This window comes from Balaenoptera borealis (genome assembly GCF_965194805.1).
Source record: "Balaenoptera borealis genome assembly, chromosome: 4".
NCBI lineage: Eukaryota > Metazoa > Chordata > Mammalia > Artiodactyla > Balaenopteridae > Balaenoptera > Balaenoptera borealis.
The window spans coordinates 64,339,174-64,361,953 of record NC_138861.1 but is presented as its reverse complement, the minus strand read 5'-3'; the positions used below and the strand labels follow the sequence as shown (position 1 = coordinate 64,361,953).

The 22,780-nt window shown below is 38.3% G+C and overlaps 1 protein-coding gene across 1 annotated transcript in view; it reads right to left on the bottom strand.

Moving 5' to 3' along the window:
• Positions 1-22,780, bottom strand: part of LOC309627696 (transmembrane protease serine 11C-like) — a gene marked incomplete at its 5' end in the record, with an annotated part of 128,659 nt that overhangs the window by 85,540 nt on the left and 20,339 nt on the right. Inside the window, 2 exon segments of the mRNA XM_082389849.1 lie at positions 144-315; positions 4,096-4,134. Of these exon segments, the coding sequence (XP_082245975.1) occupies positions 144-315; positions 4,096-4,134 (211 nt within the window).

The window sequence follows — 22,780 nt, the reverse complement described above, 5'->3', positions numbered from 1 at the left end:
ATAATTCATTGAGTAATTTTGAGCTATATCTCACAATATTGTACAGCTGGAAGCATAGTTGTATGACTATATTCTTGAAAGATATGTATCAGACTTTTAGGTACTTGAGTGAATTTGAGGCCTTTAAGTGGTTCAGAGCTTACTTTAAGAGACAGTGAGCAGCAGTGACAAGCCAGCTGTTACTAATCAGAGAGGCTCCACATTGGTGGACATTGTTCTGTTGAAGGCTAGCTTGCCAGGGCCATTCCCCTTCCTCGGCATCCATGCCCCCAGCTATCTTGTTGCCAGAGGGAGTTATTGTGTGTTGTCCACAACCTTTTCAAAATCGAGTCATTAGCATATAATATTGATACCACTTATGCATGCATTCCTATAGTAAACAACCTTCCTGTAATATGGGCTACTGTTAACTTTTAACTGAGAAAAAACACAGTCTTGGAAAAGTCAGGACTAATTTACTAATGACATGAGATTTCCTGAGAATTCATTCAAAATAGATTGACATCTTTCTCCCCCATCCTCATCACTCACATACATCTTTTTGTGCGTGGTTCGGCCTTGCTATGACCTGTTGAAAGAGGTAGGTGGAATTAAATGTTTAAATCTGGAAGATAATTGTATAACAAATTACAAAGTTGCATGGGGAAATGTGTGCTTTTTAATGTTGTGAACAGTTGTTTAAAGCAATAATTGCTATTAAACATTCATAAGAAAGTGTGAATGAGATATTGATGAGAGACAGAGTAGATAGAAATGTATTTGCATTCAAGTTACAACAAACAATACTTGGATAAAAGGAAAAACACATGAAGATAGCCAACACTTTTCCCAAAGTTATATGCTTCTCTGTATCAGGACTGTGCTTTAGTGTCAATTTAGATCCAGAGAAACTGCTAGACTCTTAAGTCTTTAAAGCAAATCTGCAGTAATAGTGTAACTTCACTATTATTCTACCCATCTGACCCTCTGTCTGATTCTCGTGACTATCTCGTCTTACTCCAACTAAAGCACTGAGCTTGTCCCTTAACAGTTTATGGTACCTTTTGCTAGAGATCATCAGCCTCACTAATAAATATTTTTAGAGGGCAAGAATCGTATCTTTAAATTAAAATGTATCTCCAGAACCTACTGGAGAGAACCCATCACATAAAAGGAGCACAAACAAGTTCTCAAATGTTTGTAGAAATGAAGCCTGTATAGCGTAATCCATGAGACATCTTAAAATAAAAATATTTGACTGCAAAACCCTCTTCTGTATTAGGTTTGTTCCTAAGAATTTGGAGAGTGAATAAAATTTGCCAAAATCAGTGCAGTGGGCATAGATTAAGGTAGTGGTCTCAATCAGTGTCAATTTTGCATACCACCTCCCATCCCCAGGAGTAATTTGGCAATATCTGGAGACATTTTTGGTTGTCATAACTGGGAGGGGAGCAGTGTTGGGCTACTGGTATCTAGTGGGTAGAGGCCAGTAATCCTGCTAAAAATTCTATAATGCGTGGGACTGTCCTTGAAACAAAGAATTATCTGGCCCAAAAAGTTAGTAGTTAGGGTTGAGAAACTCTGAATTAAAGAAAAGATGTTTGTATCAAGAATGAGAATATTTAAATTAATTGGAAAGGTTAGATGGTCAATTGCTTCACAGAGATGTTGTTTATTATACGTGACAAGAGGTATCTTGAGATATTCTCTCCTGAGGGTGGAAAGGATTAGAAGAACAGGGGAGGGACATGTAGACTTTTAAAAAAACTTCACTAGCCCTTTGAAATCCTTAAGTTTGTATATTGCTTCTGATTCTAGACTGTTCTCTTTGATGAAACCCAAACTTCAGGTTGTAAGGCATCCTCTTGATAAACATCACTGAATTTGAATGAGACAGCACTCACATTGACTCACTAAGTGTGACTCCCTTTTCTTTCCCTCTTTCTATCCACTCCTTTATCATGGACGCTACAGAGGATAAAGAAAATAATGCAGAACCTGAATATATAAGGGTGCCTGCTGATCTTCCTTTCTGTTTGGACAACTCCTAAAGGAAGTTGGCTTTTACTCAACTTCCTTCAGAGGAATGTAAAAACAAAGATGATTCTCTGTGGGCTAGGAGAACCTCCCCTGGGCGACTCTACTTCTCTGTTTCTGCTCTTACTCAGAATTTTAATCTAATTTATATCCATGCACCAATTTTTATTCTGAGTTTTTATTTACTCATGATTGTTGTATCTGTTAAGCTTTTAGCCGCCACCTCTGCAGTACTACCTTGTTATTACCTCTGCCAAAATCTTACCTGGCACCTTAGAGCTTTTGTTATGTCAAAAGAGGTCATTTGACAAATTTCAAGGATTTAAGGAATATAATGAAGACTCTCTGGGTGATACTTTCAGGAAAATCAGATAATCTACCAAGCTCTTACAGTCTCGCTACCCTTCTAACTTCTACTCCATCAGATATTACTGCATTTAAAAAATTTTTTTATCAAAGTATAGTTGATTTACAATGTTGTGTTAATTTCTGCTGTACAGCAAAGTGACTCAGTTATATATACATATATATATATATATATATATATATATATATTCTTTTTCATATTCTTTTCCATTATGGTTTATCACATGATATTGAATATAGTTCCTTGTGCTATACAGCAGGACCTTGTTGTTTATCCTATTACTGCACCTTAATATACTTTACGTCACATGCCAAACTCTATTCTCTTCAACTCTGTTCGATTTTTCTTGCCTACCTCTCCCTTCTCCCTTCTTATTTAAAGTACAATTAAAATCTCAGATAAACCAAGGCAAATTCAGGATACTGGTCTGGATGGTTGTTTAGTGTCCCAGATGGGCAGATGGACAAATTGGCTAATCTCTTTCTTACCACTGCTTTTATTCCTGTGTTGACTACCTCTCTCTACCAACCTGACAAATTCCTAATTGTGGATTTTGATCATATCAGTACTGAAGTTTTTAACTGGAATAATTGACTTAAAAATGTCTAATTAGTTGCTTAAGCATTGTTCAGTCAAAATATATCACAGAGAAAAACAATCTAATACAGATTTGTGTTTAAGTTTTGCCCAAGTTGCTCAGAAATAACTATGATGTGACTGAAGGATAGCAAGAGCAATTGGGGTCGGTGTCACCTGGCTCTGGAGGGCAATTCCTCTAATCCAGTTGCTCCAATCAACCTCAGATAAGAGGAGTGCTTCTCCTGACAGTGTGCTCCAGGTTCTAGCAACCTTGGGGATCACATTTCCCAAAGCGGCTAGTGGGAGAGTAGAAACAGAATGCCTTGGCCAACAAGCAGCTGCTTGCATGTAAGGCAGCTGACTTCTTAGCACACTAAACTTGGCTTCTAGGATCAGAATTCCACAGTGAGTTCCTAGGCCTGAAGTTTTCAGCGGCAGAGTAGAAAATGCAAAGGGCTGACATCTTTTGAGTGCTTATCATGAGCGTATACTCTTTTAAGTACTTTACTTGTACCTTCTTTTATCATCACAATAACTTGGAACGGAAGGTTTGAGAAGTTAAATAACCTGTGTAAATTCATCCAGTTAGGAAGTGCTAGATCTGGGGCTCAAAACTAATGTGTAGCTAGTTTTAGAGTCTAAGTTCTTCTTTTTTTTTTTTTTTAACATCTTTATTGGAGTATAGTTGCTTTACAATGGTGTGTTAGTTTCTGCTTTATAACAAAGTGAATCAGTTATATATATACATATGTTCCCATATCTCTTCCCTCTTGCTTCTCCCTCCCACCCTCCCTATCCCACCCCTCTAGGTGGTCACAAACCACCTAGCTGATCTCCCTGTGCTATGCGGCTGCTTCCCACTAGCTATCTATTTTATGTTTGGTAGTGTTCTTAATTATCACTGCTGTCCTTAGATCCCCTCTGCCATCATGGCATGAGATAATGTGTTCCTCATTTTAAATCCATGATATCAGTCAAAAACCATCTACAGTCACCTTCATACAAGTTTCCAGAAGAAAGGTTCCCATTACACCTTTACGGATACCACATTGACTCTCAAGTGGATGGTTGGTTTTTTTTTTTCCATCTAAGGAATTTCTTACTAGAAAATAACTGTTTATTAGTGAACTTACAGGTATTGAGAAGATTTTCTGCTGTTGGCATTGCAATGTCTAAAAGTCAAGGGGGAAGAAAATGGAAATAGTTACATTTATGAACACATTTTGTTTTAATATTAATTCATATTAATTATTTTGTTTTGGAGAACACATTATTCTGTAGGCATAATCATTTTATTCAATCCTGACTATGTAATTTCTATGTTCATAGATTAGCATAGAGAGTAATAAAATCTTAGTATTTATTATTCTGTTTTTAAAAAGACTCTCAAGTTCCCCATCACAAGATATTTGAAAAAGAGGTCTGAGTTCTAGAAAGTATTAAAATATATGAAAAATGGTAATCTGTCACCACATCTTGAATACAAACCACCAGATACTGAATGCATTTGACACTTTTTAATGCCATTTTAAATACTCTTGGCCCATCTTATCCCAGCCACAGTATGGTGACCTATTCCACACAGATTTGGATCTTCTCTACTCAGGAGTAATAAATGCCCTTCTCAAGTCAGCACCTAAGACTTCTCACCTTCTGCTAGAAGGAACCCACTGGACATTCCAAGATGGACAATAGGAGATGTGGGAGGTAACTGTTGGAGCCAGAATTGGCTGAGAGCTGATGGACAAATGTTTCCCCCTTTAGTCACAGGGGAACACAGTTCTGAAATACAATTAGTAAGGTCCTACCGGATGGAGCTAGAATTGCTGCTAGTGATGACCAACTTCTTCCCATTTTACTCTTTCTGTCCTTTACTCTTTCTCAAATCAACTACTGAATGCAAGTCTCTGTCTCAGGCTCTGCATTTGAGGAACCAGGTTAAGACACTCAAATAACTACATACCAGAAAAAATAATGCTTGTAATTAGGAGAGAGTACATAAATTGTTATAGTTAGTGCATTTTTCAGTGTTGTGTGCATTTTGCTATATTTTGCTCATTTAAAAATAAATACATTTTGTGCAGTAAATTTCAATTATTCAGAACATTCAATTAAGCATGCCATTCCATTTCTCATTCATTTTGGATAAAAATATATTTTAAGAAAAGGGCACACTTCAACATTGTCTACTCATTCCTAGACATCTAGGGAATATTATAGAGTGAGATTTACTTCTGATAATTTTGGTATGGGCCCATATCGATGCAGAACGGCAAACCTGTTTAATTCATGTGCAAAGTGTGTGAGGAGAGGGTAAGTGAATTACAATTATGTCCCAAGTTTCAGATGCAGAGAACTGTAAATCCAGTAGCCATTTTGACTTATGAGTTCCTCTTCAAAAAGAAATCACCAGTTACTCTATAAGTTAAATACTGTAAATGTCAAAGTAGGTTCATTTTTATCATGCTCTTGGATTTCTATAAATCCAGGAGGGAGTATCCAGTTATATATGCCAATTACAATTACACACTCTTGTATTAGGTTGCACAACAAATCAGGGAGACAAAAGAATCCTTTACCAGAAAGTCAACCTGTCTGAACAAAAAGGCAGGAGCAATTCAGCAGTCAGAGGGACTAGGAGTAGATGTGTGCCACACCTACTTAAACCGATGGCGTATTTCTGTCTAATCCTTTATGTCTGCTTTCCAGAGGCTAATTTTTATTCAACATGATACCAGTAGAGTTTGATTTTGAGCTTTGTGTGGTTGGTAAAATATATCAAACCATATCAAGATTTTGGGAAATAATTAAACTACTATAACTCTACTGGAAAAATGTTAATTCCTATATCTTAAGAACTAATTATTTAGAAACCCTACTTTGTTCACAGACTTTCTTCTTCCTTTGAGGTTTTCTTTACTGATGCATGACTTTTTTTTTTTTAAGGTATGATTAACACTACAAAAGTTACAGCTTTATTCTGATATGGCCTCAGTACCTAATTTATTTTTGTATTTTTTAATATATCTTTATTGGAGTACAATTGCTTTACAATGGTGTGTTAGTTTCTGCTGTACAACAAAGTGAATCAGCTATATGCATACATATATCCCCATATCCCCTCCCTCTTGTGTCTGCCTCCCACCCTCCCTATCCCACCCCTCTAGGTGGTCACAAAGCATCGAGCTGATCTCCCTGTGCTACGCAGCAGTTTCCCACTAGCTATCTATTTTACATTTGGTAGAGTACATATGTCAATGCTACTCTCTTACTTCGTCCCAGCTTCCCCTTCCCACCCGGTGTCCTCAATTCTGTTCTCTACATCTGCGTCTTTATTCCTGCCCTGCCACTAGGTTCATCACTACCGTTTTTTAAGATTCCACATATGTGCATTAGCAATGCATAACTTTCTAAAGAGAAGAAATGTTTTTGAGTTGGAACTTACATTTAATAGTTGTATTATTTCAGAGCTTAATACAGTAACTATCACTTGGTTAGGTGGAAGACAGGTACCATGAATGGGGAAATGACTTAAGCTGTCATTGTTTTCGACTGAGTCACCGCTCTGGCACTTTGTGTGTCCTTCCTTTTTTTAATTATTTTTAATTTAACATCTTTATTGGAGTATAATTGCTTTACAGGGGTGTGTTAGTTTCTGCTGTATAATGAAGTGAATCAGCTATACATATACATATATCCCCATATCTCCTCCCTATTGCATCTCCCTCCCACCCTCCCTATCCCACCCCTCTAGGTGGTCACAAAGCACCAAGCTGATCTCCCTGTGCTGTGCGGCTGCTTCCCACTAGCCATCCATTTTACATTTGGTAGTGTATATATGTCCATGCCACTCTCTCACTTCGTCTCAGCTTAACCTTCCCCCTCCCGTGTCCTCAAGTCCATTCTCTACGTCTATGTCTTTTTAAAAAAATTTTATTTATTTTTATTATTATTTTTTTAACATCTTTATTGTAGTATAATTGCTTTAGAATGGTGTGTTAGTTTCTGCTGTATAACAAAGTGAATCAGTTTTACATATACATATGTTCTCAAATCTCTTCCCTCTTGCGTCTCCCTCCCTCCCACCCTCCCTATCCCACCCCTCTAGGTGGTCACAAAGCATCGAGCTGATCTCCCTGTGTTATGCAGCAGTTTCCCACTAGCTATCTATTTTACATTTGGTAGAGTACATATGTCAATGCTACTCTCTTACTTCGTCCCAGCTTCCCCTTCCCACCCGGTGTCCTCAATTCTGTTCTCTATATCTGCGTCTTTATTCCTGCCCTGCTACTAGGTTCATCACTACCATTTTTTTAGATTCCACATATGTGCATTAGCAATGCATGACTTTCTAAAGAGAAGAAATGTTTTTGAGTTGGAACTTACATTTAATAGTTGTATTATTTCAGAGCTTAATACAGTAACTATCACTTGGTTAGGTGGAAGACAGGTACCATGAATGGGGAAATGACTTAAGCTGTCATTGTTTTCGACTGAGTCACCGCTCTGGCACTTTGTGTGTCCTTCCTTTTTTTAATTATTTTTAATTTAACATCTTTATTGGAGTATAATTGCTTTACAGGGGTGTGTTAGTTTCTGCTGTATAATGAAGTGAATCAGCTATACATATACATATATCCCCATATCTCCTCCCTCTTACATCTCCCTCCCACCCTTCCTATCCCACCCCTCTAGGTGGTCACAAAGCACCAAGCTGATCTCCCTGTGCTGTGCGGCTGCTTCCCACTAGGCATTTATTTTACATTTGGTAGTGTATATATGTCCATGCCACTCTCTCACTTCGTCCCAGCCTACCCTTCACCCTCCCCGTGTCCTCAAGTCCATTCTCTACGTCTATGTCTTTTTTTTTATTATTATTATTTTTTTAACATCTTTATTGGAGTATAATTGCTTTACAACGGTGTGTTAGTTTCTGCTGTATAACAAAGTGAATCAGTTATACATATACATATGTTCCCATATCTCTTCCCTCTTGCATCTCCCTCCCTCCCACCCTCCCTATCGCACCCCTCTAGGTGGTCACTAAGCACCGAGCTGATCTCCCTGTGCTATGCTGCTGCTTCCCACTAGCTATCTATTTTACATTTGGTAGTGTATATATGTCCATGCCACTCTCTCACTTTGTCACAGCTTACCCTTCCCCCTCCCCATATCCTCAAGCCCATGCTCTGGTAGGTCTGTGTCTTTATTCCTGTCTTACCCCTAGGTTCTTCATGACCTTTTTTTTTTTCCCTTAGATTCCATATATATGTGTTAGCATATGGTATTTGTTTTTCTCTTTCTGACTTACTTCACTCTGTATGACAGACTCTAGATCCATCCACCTCACTACAAATTGAGTTATTTGTAGTGAGGTGGACGGACCTAGACTCTACATGACCCTTTTGAATTATGGTTTTCTCAGGGTATATGCCCAGTGGTGGGACTGCTGGGTCGTATGGCAGTTCTATTTTTAGTTTTTAAGGAACCTCCATACTGTTCTCCATAGTGGCTCTATCAATTTACATTCCCACCAGCAGTGCAAGAGTGTTCCCTTTTCTCCACACCCTCTCCAGGATTTATTGTTTGTAGATTTTCTGATGATGGTCATTCTGACCGGTGTGAGATGATATCTCATTGTAGTTTTGATTGGCATTTCTCTAATGATTAATGATGTTGAGTATTTTTTCCTGTGTTTGTTGGCAATCTGTATATCTTCTTTGAAGAAATGTCTATTTAGGTCTTCTGCCCATTTTTGAATGGGGTTGTTTGTTTTTTTGATATTGAGCTGCCTGAGCTGCTTGTAAATTTTGGAGATTAATCCTTTGTCATTTGCTTCATTTGCAAATCTTTTCTCCCATTCTGAGAGTTGTCTTTCGGTCTTGTTTATGGTTTCCTTTGCTGTGTAAAAGCTTTTAAGTTTCATCAGGTCCCAATTTTTTATTTTTGTTTTTATTTCCATTTCTCTAGGAGCTGGGTCAAAAAGGATCTTGCTGTGATTTATGTCATAGAGTGTTCTGCCTATGTTTTCCTCTAAGAGTTTGATAGTGTCTGGCCTTACATTTAGGTCTTTAATCCATTTTGAGTTTATTTTTGTGTATGGTGTTAGGAAGTGTTCTAATTTCATTCTTTTACATGGAGCTGTCCAGTTTTCCCAGCACCACTTATTGAAGAGGCTGTCTTTTCTCCCCTGTATATTCTTGCCTCTTTTATCAAAGACAAGGTGACCATATGTGCTTGGGTTTATCTCTGGGCTTTCTATCCTGTTCCATTGATCTATATTTCTGTTTTTGTGCCAGTACCATACTGTCTTGATTACTGTAGCTTTGCAGTATAGTCTGAAGCCAGGGAGCCTGATTCCTCCAGCTCCATTTTTCGTTCTCAAGATTGCTTTGGCTATTTGGGGTCTTTTGTGTTTCCATACAAATTGTGAAATTTTTTGTTCTAGTTCTGTGAAAAATGTCAGCGGTAGTTTGATAAGGATTGCATTAAATCTGTAGATTGCTTTGGGTAGTAGAGTTATTTTCACAATGTTGATTCTTCCAATCCAAGAACATGGTATATCTCTCCATCTATTTGTATCATCTTTAAGTTCTTTCATCAGTGTCTTATTATTTTCTGCATACAGGTCTTTTGTCTCCTTAGGTAGGTTTATTCCTAGATATTTTATTCTTTTTGTTGCAATGGTAAATGGGAGTGTTTTCTTAATTTCACTTTCAGATTTTTCATCATTAGTGTATAGGAATTCCAGAGATTTCTGTGCATTAATTTTGTATCCTGCTACTTTACCAAATTCATTGATTAGCTCTAGTAGTTTTCTGGTAGCATCTTTAGGATTCTCTCTATATAGTATCATGTCATCTGCAAACAGTGACAGCTTTACTTCTTCTTTTCCAATTTGGATTCCTTTTATTTCTTTTTCTTCTCTGACACTTCCAAAAGTATGTTGAATAATAGTGGTGAGAGTGGGCAACCTTGTCTTGCTCCTGATCTTAGTGAAAATGGTTTCAGTTTTTCACCATTGAGGACAATGTTGGCTGTGGGTTTGTCATATATGGCCTTTATTATGTTGAGGAAACTTCCCTCTATGCCTACTTTCTGTAGGGTTTTTATCATAAATGGGTGTTGAATTTTGTCGAAAGCTTCCTCTGCATCTATTGAGATGATCATATGGTTTTTATTCTTCAATTTGTTAATATGGTGTATCACATTGATTGATTTGCGTAAATTGAAGAATCCTTGCATTCCTGGAAGAAACACCACTTGATCATGGTGTATGATCCTTTTAATGTGCTGTTGGATTCTGCTTGCTAGTATTTTGTTGAGGATTTTTGCATCTATGTTCATCAGTGATATTGGCCTGTAGTTTTCTTTCTTTGTGACATCTTTGTCTGATTTTGGTATCAGGGTGATGGTGGCCTCATAGAATGAGTTTGGGAGTGTTGCTCCCTCTGCTATATTTTGGAAGAGTTTGAAAGGATAGGTGTTAGCTCTTCTCTAAATATTTGATAGAATTCGCCTGTGAAGCCATCTGGTCCTGAGCTTTTGTTTGTTGGAAGATTTTTAATCACAGTTTCAGTTTCAGTGCTTGTGATTGGTCTGTTCATATTTTCTATTTCTTCCTGGTTCAGTCTCGGCAGGTTGTGCATTTCTATGAATTTGTCCATTTCTTCCAGGTTGTCCATTTTATTGGCATAGAGTTGCTTGGAGTAATCTTTCATAATCCTTTGTATTTCTGCAGTATCAGTCGTTACTTCTCCTTTTTCATTCCTAACTTTGTTGATTTGAGTCTTCTCCCTTGTTTTCTTGATGAGTCTGGCTAATGGTTTATCAGTTTTGTTTATCTTCTCAAATAACCAGCTTTTAGTTTTATTAATCTTTGCTATCGTTTCCTTCATTTCTTTTTCATTTTTTTCTGATCTGATCTTCATGATTTCTTTCTTTCTGCTAACTTTGGGGTTTTTTTGTTCTTCTTTCTCTAATTGCTTTAGGTGCAAGGTTAGATTGTTTATTTAAGATGTTTCCTGTGTCTTAAGGTAGTATTGTATTGCTATAAACTTCCCTCTTAGAACTGTTTTTGCTGCATCCCATAGGTTTTGGGTTGTTGTGTTTTCATTGTCATTTGTTTCTAGGTATTTTTTGATTTCCTCTCTGATTTCTTCAGTGATCTCTTGGTTATTAAGTAGTGTATTGTTTAGCCTCCATATGTTTGTATTTTTTACAGATCTTTTCCTGTAATTGATATCTAGTCTCATAGTGTTGTGGTCAGAAAAGATACTTGATATGATTTCAATTTTCTTAAATTTACCGAGGCTTGATTTGTGACCCAAGATATGATCTATGCTGGAGAATGTTCCATGAGCATTTGAGAAAAATGTGTATTCTTTTGTTTTTGGATGGAATGTCCTATAAATATCAATTAAGTCCACCTTGTTTAATGTATCATTTAAAGCTTGTGTTTCCTTATTTATTTGCTTTTTGGATGATCTGTCCATTGGTGAAAGTGGGGTGTTAAAGTCCCCTACTATGATTGTGTTACTGTCGATTTCACGTTTTATGGCTGTTAGCATTTGCCTTGTGTATTGAGGTGCCCCTATGTTGGGTGCATAAATATTTACAATTGTTATATCTTCTTCTTGGATCGATCCCTTGATCATTATGTAGTGTCCTTTTTTTGTCTCTTGTAATAGTCTTTGTTTTAAAGTCTATTTTGTCTGATATGAGAATTGCTACTCCAGCTTTCTTTTGATTTCCATTTGCATGGAATATCTTTTTCCATCCCCTCACTTTCAGTCTGTATGTGTCCCTAGGTCTGAAGTGGGTCTCTTGTAGACATTATATATATGGGTATTGTTTTTGTATCCATTCAGCCAGTCTGTGTCTTTTGGTGGGAACATTTAATCCATTTACATTGAAGGTAATTATCGATATGTATGGTCCTATTCCCATTTTCTTAATTGTTTTGGGTTTGTTTTTGTAGGTCTTTTCCTTCTCTTGTGTTTCCTGCCTAGAGAAGTTCCTTTGGCATTTGGTGTAAAGCTGGTTTGGTGGTGCTGAACTCTCTCAGCTTTTGCTTGTCTGTAAAGGTTTTAATTTCTCCATCAAATCTGAATGAGATCCTTGCTGGGTAGAGTAATCTTGGTTGTAGGTTTTTCTCCTTCATCACTTTAAATATGTCCTGCCACTCCCTTCTGGCTTGCAGAGTTTCTGCTGAAAGATCAGCTGTTAACCTTATGGGGATTCCCTTCTGTGTTATTTGTTGTTTTTCCCTTGCTGCTTTTAATGTGTTTTCTTTATATTTAATTTTTGATAGTTTGATTAATATGTGTCTTGGCATGTTTCTCCTTGGATTTATCCTGTATCAGACTCTCTGTGCTTCCTGGACTTAACTATTTCCTTTCCCATATTAGGGAAGTTTTCAACTATAATCTCTTCAAATATTTTCTCAGTCCCTTTCTTTTTCTCTTCTTCTTCTTGGACCCCTAGAATTCGAATGTTGGTGCATTTCATGTTGTCCCAGAGGTCTCTGAGACTGTCCTCAGTTCTTTTCATTCTTTTTTCTTTATTCTGCTCTGCAGTAGTTATTTCCACTATTTTATCTTCAAGGTGAGTTATCCGTTCTTCTGCCTCAGTTATTCTGCTATTGATCCCTTCTAGAGTATTTTTAATTTCATTTTTTGTGTTGTTTATCACTGTTTGCTTGCTGTTTAGTTCTTCTAGGTCCTTGTTAAACGTTTCTTGTATTTCCTCTATTCTATTTACAAGATTTTGGATCATCTTTACTATCATTTTTCTGAATTCTTTTTCAGGTAGACTGCCTATTTCCCCTTCATTTATTATGTCTGGTGGGTTTTTACCTTGCTCCTTCATCTGCTGTGTGTTTTTCTGTCTTATCATTTTGCTTATCTTACTGTGTTTGGCGTCTCCTTTTTGCAGGCTGCAGGTTCCTAGTTCCCGTTGTTTTTGGTGTCTGTCCCCAGTGGCTAAGGTAGGTTCAGTGGGCTGTGTAGACTTCCTGGTGGAGGGGACTAGTGCCTGTGTTCTGGTGGATGAGGCTGGATCTTGTCTTTCTGGTGGGCAGGTCCACGTCTGGTGGTGTGTTTTGGGGTGTCTGTGGCCTTATTATGATTTTAGGCAGCCTCTCTGCTAATGGATGTGGCTGTGTTCCTGTCTTGCTAGTTGTTTGGCACAGGGTGTCCAGCACTGTAGCTTGCTGGTCGTTGAGTGGAGCTGGGTCTTGGCGTTGAGATGGAGATCTCTGGGAGATTTTCTCCATTTGATATTACGTGGAGCTGGGAGGTCTCTTGTGGACCAGTGTCCTGAACTTGGCTCTCCCACGTCAGAGGCAGAGCCCTGATGCCTGGCTGGATCACCAAGAGCCTGTCATCCACACAGCTCAGAATAAAAGGGAGAAAAAATAGAAAGAAAGAAAGAGGATAAAATAAAATAAAATAAAATAAAATAATTAAAAGAAAAAATAATTATTAAGAAAAAAATTTTTTTAAGTTAAAAAAAAAAAAGAAATCAAACAAACAAAAAAAACTGACAGACAGAACCCTAGGACAAATGGTGAAAGCAAAGCTATACAGACAAAATCACACAGAAGCATACACATACAGACTCACAAAAAGAGAAGGGGAAAAAATAATGTATCTATCTTTGCTCCCAAAGTCTACCTCCTCAATTTGGGATGATTCGCTGTGTATTCAGGTATTCCACAGATGCAGGGTATATGAAGTTGATTGTGGAGCTTTAATCCGCTGCTCCTGAGGCTGCTGGGAGAAATTTCCCTTTCTCTTCTTTGTTTCCACAGCTCCCAGGGTTCAGCTTTGGATTTGGACCCGCCTCTGTGTGTAGGTTGCCTGAGGGCGTCTGTTCTTCACTCAGACAGGACGGGGTTAAAGGAGCAGCTGATTCGGGGGCTCTGGCTCACTCAGGTCGGGGGGAGAGAAGGGTACGGATGCGGGGCGAGCCTGCGGCGGCAGAGGCCAGTGAGACGTTGCAGCAGCCTGAGGCGCACCATGCGTTCTCCCGGGGAAGTTGTCCCTGGATCACGGGACCCTGGCAGTGTCGGGCTGCACAGGCTCCCGGGAGGGGCAGTGTGGATAGTGACCTGTGCTCGCACACAGGCTTCTTGGTGCCGGCAGCAGCAGCCTTAGTGTCTCATGCCGTCTCCTGGGTCTGCGCTGATAGCCGCGGCTCGCGCCCGTCTCTGTAGCTCCTTTAAGCAGCGCTCTTAATCTCCTCTCCTCGCGCACCAGGAAACAAAGAGGGAAGAAAAAGTCTCTTGCCTCTTAGGCAGGTCCAGACTTTTTCCCCGGCCTCCCTCCCGGCTAGCTGTGGTGCACTAACCCCTTCAGGCTATGCTCACGCCGCCAACCCCAGTCCTCTCCCTGGGATCTGACCTCCAAAGCCCGAACCTCAGCTCCCAGCCGCTGCCCGCCCTGGCGGGTGAGCAGACAAGCCTCTTGGGCTGGTGAGTGCTGGTTGGCACCGATTCTCCATGCGGCAATCTCTCCACTTTGCCCTCCGCACCCATGTTGCTACGCTCTCCTCCGTGGCTCTGAAGAGTCCCAGCTCTGCCACCCACAGTCTCCGCCCATGAAGGGGCTTCCTAGTGTGTGGGAACCTTTCTTCCTTCACAGCTCCCTCCCACTGGTGCAGGTCCCATCCCTATTCTTTTGTCTCTGTTTTTTCTTTTGCTCAACCCAAGTACGTGGGGAGTTTCTTGCCTTTTGGGAGGTCTGAGGTCTTCTGGCAGTGTTCAGTAGGTGTTCTATAGGAGCAGTTCCACGTGTAGATGTATTTCTGATGTATCTGTGGGGAGGAAGGTGATCTCCACGTCTTACTCTTCCACCATCTTGAAGCTCTGGTAAATCTATTTTTAGTTTTTAAGGAACCTCCATACTGTTCTCCATAGTGGCTGTATCAATTTACATTCCCACCAACAGTGCAAGAGAGTTTCCTTTTCTACACACCCTCTCCAGCATTTGTTGTTTGTAGATTTTCTGATGATACCCATTCTAACCGGTGTGGGGTGATACCTCATTGTAGTTTGGATTTGCATTTCTGTAATAATTAGTGATGTTGAGCAACTTTTCATGTGCTTCTTGGCCATCTGTATATCTTCTATGGAGAAATGTCTATTTAGGTCTTCTGCCCATTTTTTGATTGGGTTGTTTGGTTTTTTTTAATATAGAGCTGCATGAGCTGTTTATATATTTTGGAGATTAATCATTTGTCCGTTGATTCGTTTGCAAATATTTTCTCCCATTTTGAGGGTTGTCTTTTCATCTTGTTTTTGGTTTCCTTTGTTATGCAAAAGCTTTGAAGTTTCATTAGGTCCCATTTGTTTATTTTTGTTTTTATTTCCATTACTCTAGGAGGTGGATCCAAAAAGATCTTGCTGTGATTTATGTCAAAGAGTGTTCTTCCTATGTTTTCCTCTAAGAGTTTTATAGTGTCAGGTCTTACATTTAGGTCTCTAATCCATTTTAAGTTTATTTTTTTGTATGGCGTTAGGGAGTGTTCTAATTTCATTCTTTTGCATGTAGCTGTCCAGTTCTCCCAGCACCACTTATTGAAGAGACTGTCTTTTCTCCATTGTATATCGTTGCCTCCTTTGTGATAGATTAGTTGACCATAGGTGAGTGGGTTTATCTCTGGGCTTTCTATCTTGTTCCATTGATCCATATTTCTGTTTTTGTGCCAGTACCATATTGTCTTGATTACTGTACCTTTGCAGTATAGTCTGAAGTCAGGGAGTCTGATTCCTCCAGCTCCGTTTTTTTCCCCTCAAGACTGCTTTGGCTATTCGGGGTCTTTTGTGTCTCCATACAAATTTTAAGATTTTTTGTTTTAGTTCCATAAAAAATGCCATTGGTAATTTGATAGGGATTGCATTGAATCTGTAGATTGCTTTGTGTAGTATAGTAATTTTCACAATATTGATTCTTCCAATCCAAGAACATTGTATATCTCTCCATCTGTTGGTATCATCTTTAATTTCTTTCATCAGTGTCTTAAAGTTTTCTGCATACATGTCTTTTTTTCTCCCTAGGTAGGTTTATTCCTAGGTATTTTATTCTTTTTGTAGCAATGGTAAATGGGAGTGTTTTCTTAATTTCACTTTCAGATTTTTCATCATTAGTGTATAGGAATGCAAGAGATTTCTGTGCATTAATTTTGTATACTGCAACTTTACCAAATTTATTGATAAGCTCTAGTAGTTTTCGGGTGGCATCTTTAGGATTCTCTATCTATAGTATCATGTCATCTGGAAACAGTGACAGTTTTACTTCTTCTTTTCCAGTTTGGATTCCTTTTATTTCTTTTTCTTCTCTGATTGCCATGGCTAGGACTTCCAAAACTATGTTGAATAATAGTGGTGAGAGTGGACATCCTTGTCTTGTTCCTGACCTTAGAGGAAATCATTGGCATAACATTCTATGACATAAATCACAGCATGATCCTTTTCAACCCATTTCCTAGAGAAATGGAAATAAAACCAAAAATAAACAAATGGGGCCTAATGAAACTTATAAGCTTTTGAACAGCAAAGGAAACCATAAACAAGACCAAAAGACAACCCTCAGAATGGGAGAAAATATTTGCAAATGAAACAACTGACAAAAGATTAATCTCCAAAATTTACAAGCAGCTCATGTAGCTCATTATCAAAAAAACAAACAACTCAATCCAGAAATGGGCAGAAGACCTAAATATACATTTCTCCAAAGAAGATATACAGATTGCCAACAAACACATGAAAGAATGCTCAACATCATTAATCATTAGAGAAATGCCAATCAAAACTACAATGAGATATCATCTCACACTGGTCAGAATGGCCATCATCAAAAAATCTAGAAACAATAAATCCTGGAGAGGGTGTGGAGAAAAGGGAACCCTCTTGCACTGTTGGTGGGAATGTAAATTGATACAGCCACTATGGAGAACAGTTTGAAGGTTCCTTAAAAATCTAAAAATCACACTACCATACAACCCAGCAATCCCACTACTGGACATATACTCTGAGAAAACCATAATTCAAAAAGAGTCATGTACCACAATGTTCATTGCAGCTCTATTTACAATAGGCAGGACATGGAAGCAACCTAAGTGTCCACCGACAGATGACTGGATAAAGAAGATGTGGCACATATATACAATGGAATATTACTCAGCCATAAAAAGAAACGAAATTGAGTTACTTGTAGTGAGGTGGATGGACCTAGAGTCTGTCATACAGAGTGAAGTAAATCAGAAAGAGAAAAACAAATACTGTATGTTAACACATACATATGGAATCCAAAAAAGAAAAACAAAAGAAAAAAATGGTCATGAAGAACCTAGGAGCAGGATGGGAATAAAGATGCAGACTTACTAGAGAATGGACTTGAGGACATGGGAAAGAGGAATGGTAAGCTGGGACATAGTGAGAGAGTGGCATGGACATATATACACTACCAAATGTAAAATAGATAGCTAGTGGGAAGCAGCCACATAGCACAGGGAGATCAGCTCGGTGCTTTGTGACCACCTAGAGAGGTGGGATAGGGAGGGTGGGAGGGAGGGAGACGCAAGAGGGAAGAGATATGGAGATATATGTGTATGTATAGCTGATTCACTTTGTTATAAATCAGAAAGTAACACACCATTGTAAAGCAATTATACTCCAATAAAGATATAAAAAAAAAAATAGTATGGTACTGGTACAAAACCAGAAATATATATCAATGGAGCAGGATAGAAAGCCCAGAGCTAAACCCACGCACATATGGTCACCATATTTTTGATAAAGGAGGCAAGAATATACAATGGAGAAAAGACAGCCTCTTCAATAAGTGGTGCTGGGAAAACTGGACAGCTCCATGTAAAAGAATGAAATTAGAACACTTCCTAACACCATACACAAAAATAAACTCAAAATGGATTAAAGACCTAAATGTAAGGCCAGACACTATAAAACTCTAGAGGAAAATATAGGCAGAACACTCTATGACATAAATCACAGCAAGGTCCTTTTTGACCCACGTCCTAGAGGAATGGAAGTAAAACCAAAAATATACAAATGGAACCTAATGAAACTTAAAAGCTTTTGCACAGCAAAGGAAACCATAAACAAGATGAAAAGACAACCCTCAGAATGGGAGAAAATATTTGCTAGTGAAGCAAGTGACAAAGGATTAATCTCTAAATTTTACAAGCAGCTTATGGAGCTCATTCAGCTCAATATCAAAAAAACAAAAACCGAATCAAAAAATGGGCAGAAGACCTAAATAGACATTTCTCCAAAGAAGACATACAGATGGCCAAAAGGCACATGAAAAGCTGCTCAACATCACTAATTATTAGATAAATGTAAATCAAAACTACAGTGAGGTATTACCTCACACTGGTTAGAATGGGCATCATCAGAAAATCTACAAGCAACAATTGCTGGAGAGGTTGTGGAGAAAAGGGAACCCTCTTGCACTGTTGGTGGGAATGTAAATTGATACAGCCACTATGGAGAACAGTATGGAGGTTCCTTAAAAAACTAAAAAGAGGGCTTCCCTGGTGGCGCAGTGGTTGAGAATCTGCCTGCCAATGCAGGGCACACGGGTTCGATCCCTGGTCCGGGAAGATCCCACATGCCGTGGAGCGACTGGGCCCATGAGCCACAATTACTGAGCCTGCGCATCTGGAGCCTGTACTCCGCAACAAGAGAGGCCGCGATAGTGACAGGCCCGTGCACCGCGATGAAGAGTGGACCCCGCTTGCCACGACTGGAAAAAGCCCTCGCACAGAAACGAAGACCCAACACAGCTATAAAAATAAATAAATAAATATATAATTAAAAAAAAAAAACCTAAAAATAGAACTACCATACGACCCAGCAATCCCACTACTGGGCATATACCCTGAGAAAACCATAATTCAAAAAGAGTCATGTACCACAATGTTCATTGCAGCACTACTTACAATAGCCAGGACTTGGAAGCAACCTAAGTGTCCATCAACAGATGAATGGACAAAGAAGATGTGGCACATATATACAATGGAATATTACTCAGCCATAAAAAGAAATGAAATTGAGTTATTTGTAGTCAGGTGGATGGACCTAGAGTTTGTCATACAGAGTGAAGTAAGTCAGAAAGAGAATAACAAATACCGTATGCTAACACATATATATGGAATCTAAAAAAAAAAAAAGAGGTTCTGAAGAACCTAAGGGCAGGACAGGAATAAAGATGCAGACGTTGAGAATGGACTTGAGGGCACGGGGAGTGGGAAGGGTAAGGTGGGACGAAGTGAGCGTGTGACATGGACATATATACACTACCAAATGTAAAATAGATAGCTAGTGGGAAGCAGCTGCATAGCACAGGGAGATCAGCTCTGTGCTTTGTGACCACCAAGAGGGGTGGGATAGGGAGGGTGGGAGGGAGATGCAAGAGGGAGGAGATATGGGGATATATGTATATGTATAGTTGATTCACTTTGTTATAAAGCAGAAAGTAACACACCATTGTAAAGCAATTATACTCCAATAAAGATGTTAAGAAAAAAAAAGTTCAGGATTCATTTCAGGTATCCTGGATCTAAATTGCCAAGATAACTCTAGAACTCCACTAAATAAAATCTGTTGGGGTCTGGTCTACTAACAGCTTATTTTGATCGAGTCTCAGTCATTCTACATGGATCTATCAGGTAGTCCAGGCAAGTAACTGAATTGGCCCACTAGATGGAGTGTCTTAGCGTTAATCATTTAAAATTAGTGCCTGACTATCAAAAATAAGCAATATAAATTATAATGTTTTTCCTTTTATAGAGAGTAGAAAATAAGGATGATTCATTTGGAAGAAAATTCTTGTTTCACAGATAATTCTGTGACAGTATGTCTTGTGTGCCCTATTCATAGCGAGTCCTTTAATGCAATGACTATTAATAATTTTTAAATTCTCTTAAAGTATCTGGACTGTGTCTAATAGCTGTATCATTCAATAATATATATTTATTTCAAGCTTGCATTTGAAAAATACGTAAAGAAAGAGAACATGTCTCTGGGAAACAGTATACTTTAAAAAAAAAGTCCTCTAGAAGTTATCAAAGAATGATTGGTTAAAGTTGGTTTAAACATGGTACAAATGAAGCCATGCAGTGTCTCAGGATCAAGCCACATGAAAAAGCTGTGTTCTACTAACATCATTTATATCTCAGTGTTGCCCAGCTACACACAAATGAGTGCTAGGCCAGAGCTTCATTCCTCTTCTTGTAAAACTCTTAACAGTGGGTCAGGACCGTCATCCTTGTGTATGAATTTCTATTACTGTCACATAATTTGAGTTATTACTTTAACCAGTTATGATTTAGCATAAGTATTTAAAATATTTTTCAAGCTTAATCAGTAAATGGTTAAGTGTAGCAGTATGTACAAGGCATTTTTCTGTAGGAAATAATAAATATTTTTTAAAACAAGGAATAGTCATATCCTTAAGTATGCCCATTAAAGTTATGAGCATTCAACTTTATAAGGCATTTCATTAAAACCCTCACTTCAGCTTATGAGGCATTTCTTTGTTTTTACAAAGAATGACTTAGATTTTTCCTTCCAAAGCTTCCAGGAGAGAAACACCATGTGGTCATCCTTGCAGTTGTGTAGTTGGTAGATCTAGTCTAGCATTACATTTTCTTCTTAGCTGTTGGCTTGATAGTTTATGGCAGTGACAGTTAAGTGCATCATGCTATGAGGTCAACTTGTTTGGTGAGATATCACTTGCATTGCTTTACTTGTTCTTTTCGTTCTTTCTTTCTTTCTTTCTTTTTGCATTAAAGTTTGTAAAACATTAAGTATCACATGTATGTTCTGGTTTTTTTTGCATTAAAGTTTGCATAAACATTAAGTATCACATGTATGTTCTGCCTGTTAAGCTATAAAATAACAAGATCATGTAAGCATGATCTTATAATTTATAAAGAAAATAATTTATAAAGAATTGATTGTGTTAACTAATTTTAACTATTGAGGTTATCATCTCTATTTTTAAAATAATGTGATATTGTTTAAGGATAAAGTATAAGTGAATATAAATTCAGGGGTTTGGGAATGCATAAAAACTTTCACCACTGAAGTCAGTGGTATTAGGTTAAGAAATTTGCCGTTTGAGAGATTTTTCTGGAAACTATTCCATCATGGGCAGGGGAAAACTATTCCATCAATGTTTTTTCTAGGCTTTATGCCTGGTAGTCAATTTGAAAATTCTCTGATCTAGTAAGTTTAGAATTGATGGAGAAAATACTTATTTCTCACTGAAGAATACACTGTAAATACTGATTGTTAGTACCTAGGAAGATAGTAGCAGTGTCATTTCCCTGGAATTCAAGAGTGAGTGGAAAATTAAATTGCATATTATGTTCACAGGTCTTAATAATTGAAGCACTCTTTGCATCTTAAATCTGGGGATAGCAGTGCCTACTAGCAGCGTACATGTGCCAAACTTGCCATCGGCCTTCCTCAGTTGGGGTTCTGTAAGGGAATGAAGCTCTAAAGTCCTAGGTGGCTTTTGTTCTAATGAAACTTCTCTTTTATGCACCTGGAACATCTCTATTATGCACCGATGATACATAGGTTATGCATATCATTATTCTATATGCCCTCTTTCTAGGCATAATCATATGGGAACACTGGTATTGTATTCAGGCATTCATTGTAACTAATAGCACTGGCCAGTGATGTCTTTTTCCTCTACGTTAGCAGCTTGTATGAAAATGAAATCCACAACCTTGACATACTTAGGAGCAGGCGCTAAGCAACCAAACTAACCAGGCAGCATAAGAAGGTCAGGCTATTCAATAAGATGCTGTGACAGCAACCGTGGCTACCTAAATAAGCTTTCGTAAATCCCTAAGCCAGAGACCCATTTATGTGGTGACTAACGAAGGTTCATAATCTCTTTAAGAGCTGTCTTAAATGTGAGCTTTGTGTTAACTCACTTCATTGTGGTTTTGGAGGCCTGGCCCAGTCGGCTTCTGAGTTTGATCTTGCACCTGTGAACGCCCAGTCAGTTTCATGAGACGTCTAGCTTCTGATGAGAAGTGAAGGAGGAGAGATAGGGAGTTTCTAGGGAACAGGCAGAGGCTAAGACAGTACCAAAGCACCACATGTACTTAAGAGTATTACACTTATCAGTCACTGCTCTCCATAAACTTGTCGGATGGCATTGTAATAAATAAAACTACTGAGGAAAACCATAAACCTGGGAAATACCTCCCAGAAAGTCTATTTTCCAGGGATCCTACATAATGTTCTTAAAGTTTGGAGGAATACCAGGAATATAATGCTGTTTCTTTACTATGTGAGTTCATGTTATAGCAGATGAGTTTCCAAAAATATATCTTTGGTGGTTGATTCTCTGTAAATCAGAGAACTGCTTTATTTCTCCGTGTTTTTTTAAGGTAATCACACGTAGTTGTGTGAGAAGGAAGGTTCTAAGACAAAGCGTCTAATATAACCTGAGGAGAGTCACATTTCAACAACATGATGGATTTTTATCCAGGAGAAGCATGTTCAGGTTTTGCTTTTTGATCCTTTTGATGTTCCAGACAAATGAACACTTGGACTAGATTTTTTTTTCACAAACATTTAGTCCTTTAGTCCTTCCTGTAGGAATAGGATACTTTTCTGCCCTTGATCAAATTTGTTGTAGCAGAGAACTGATAGCCTAGCTTAGATGTGCCAGGCATTGGCTATACATTTATCAAGATCAGGGAGACATTGATTATCCTGTGAATGGAGGACATGTGTCACTATCTTTTAGTAGCCATCTTTCACAA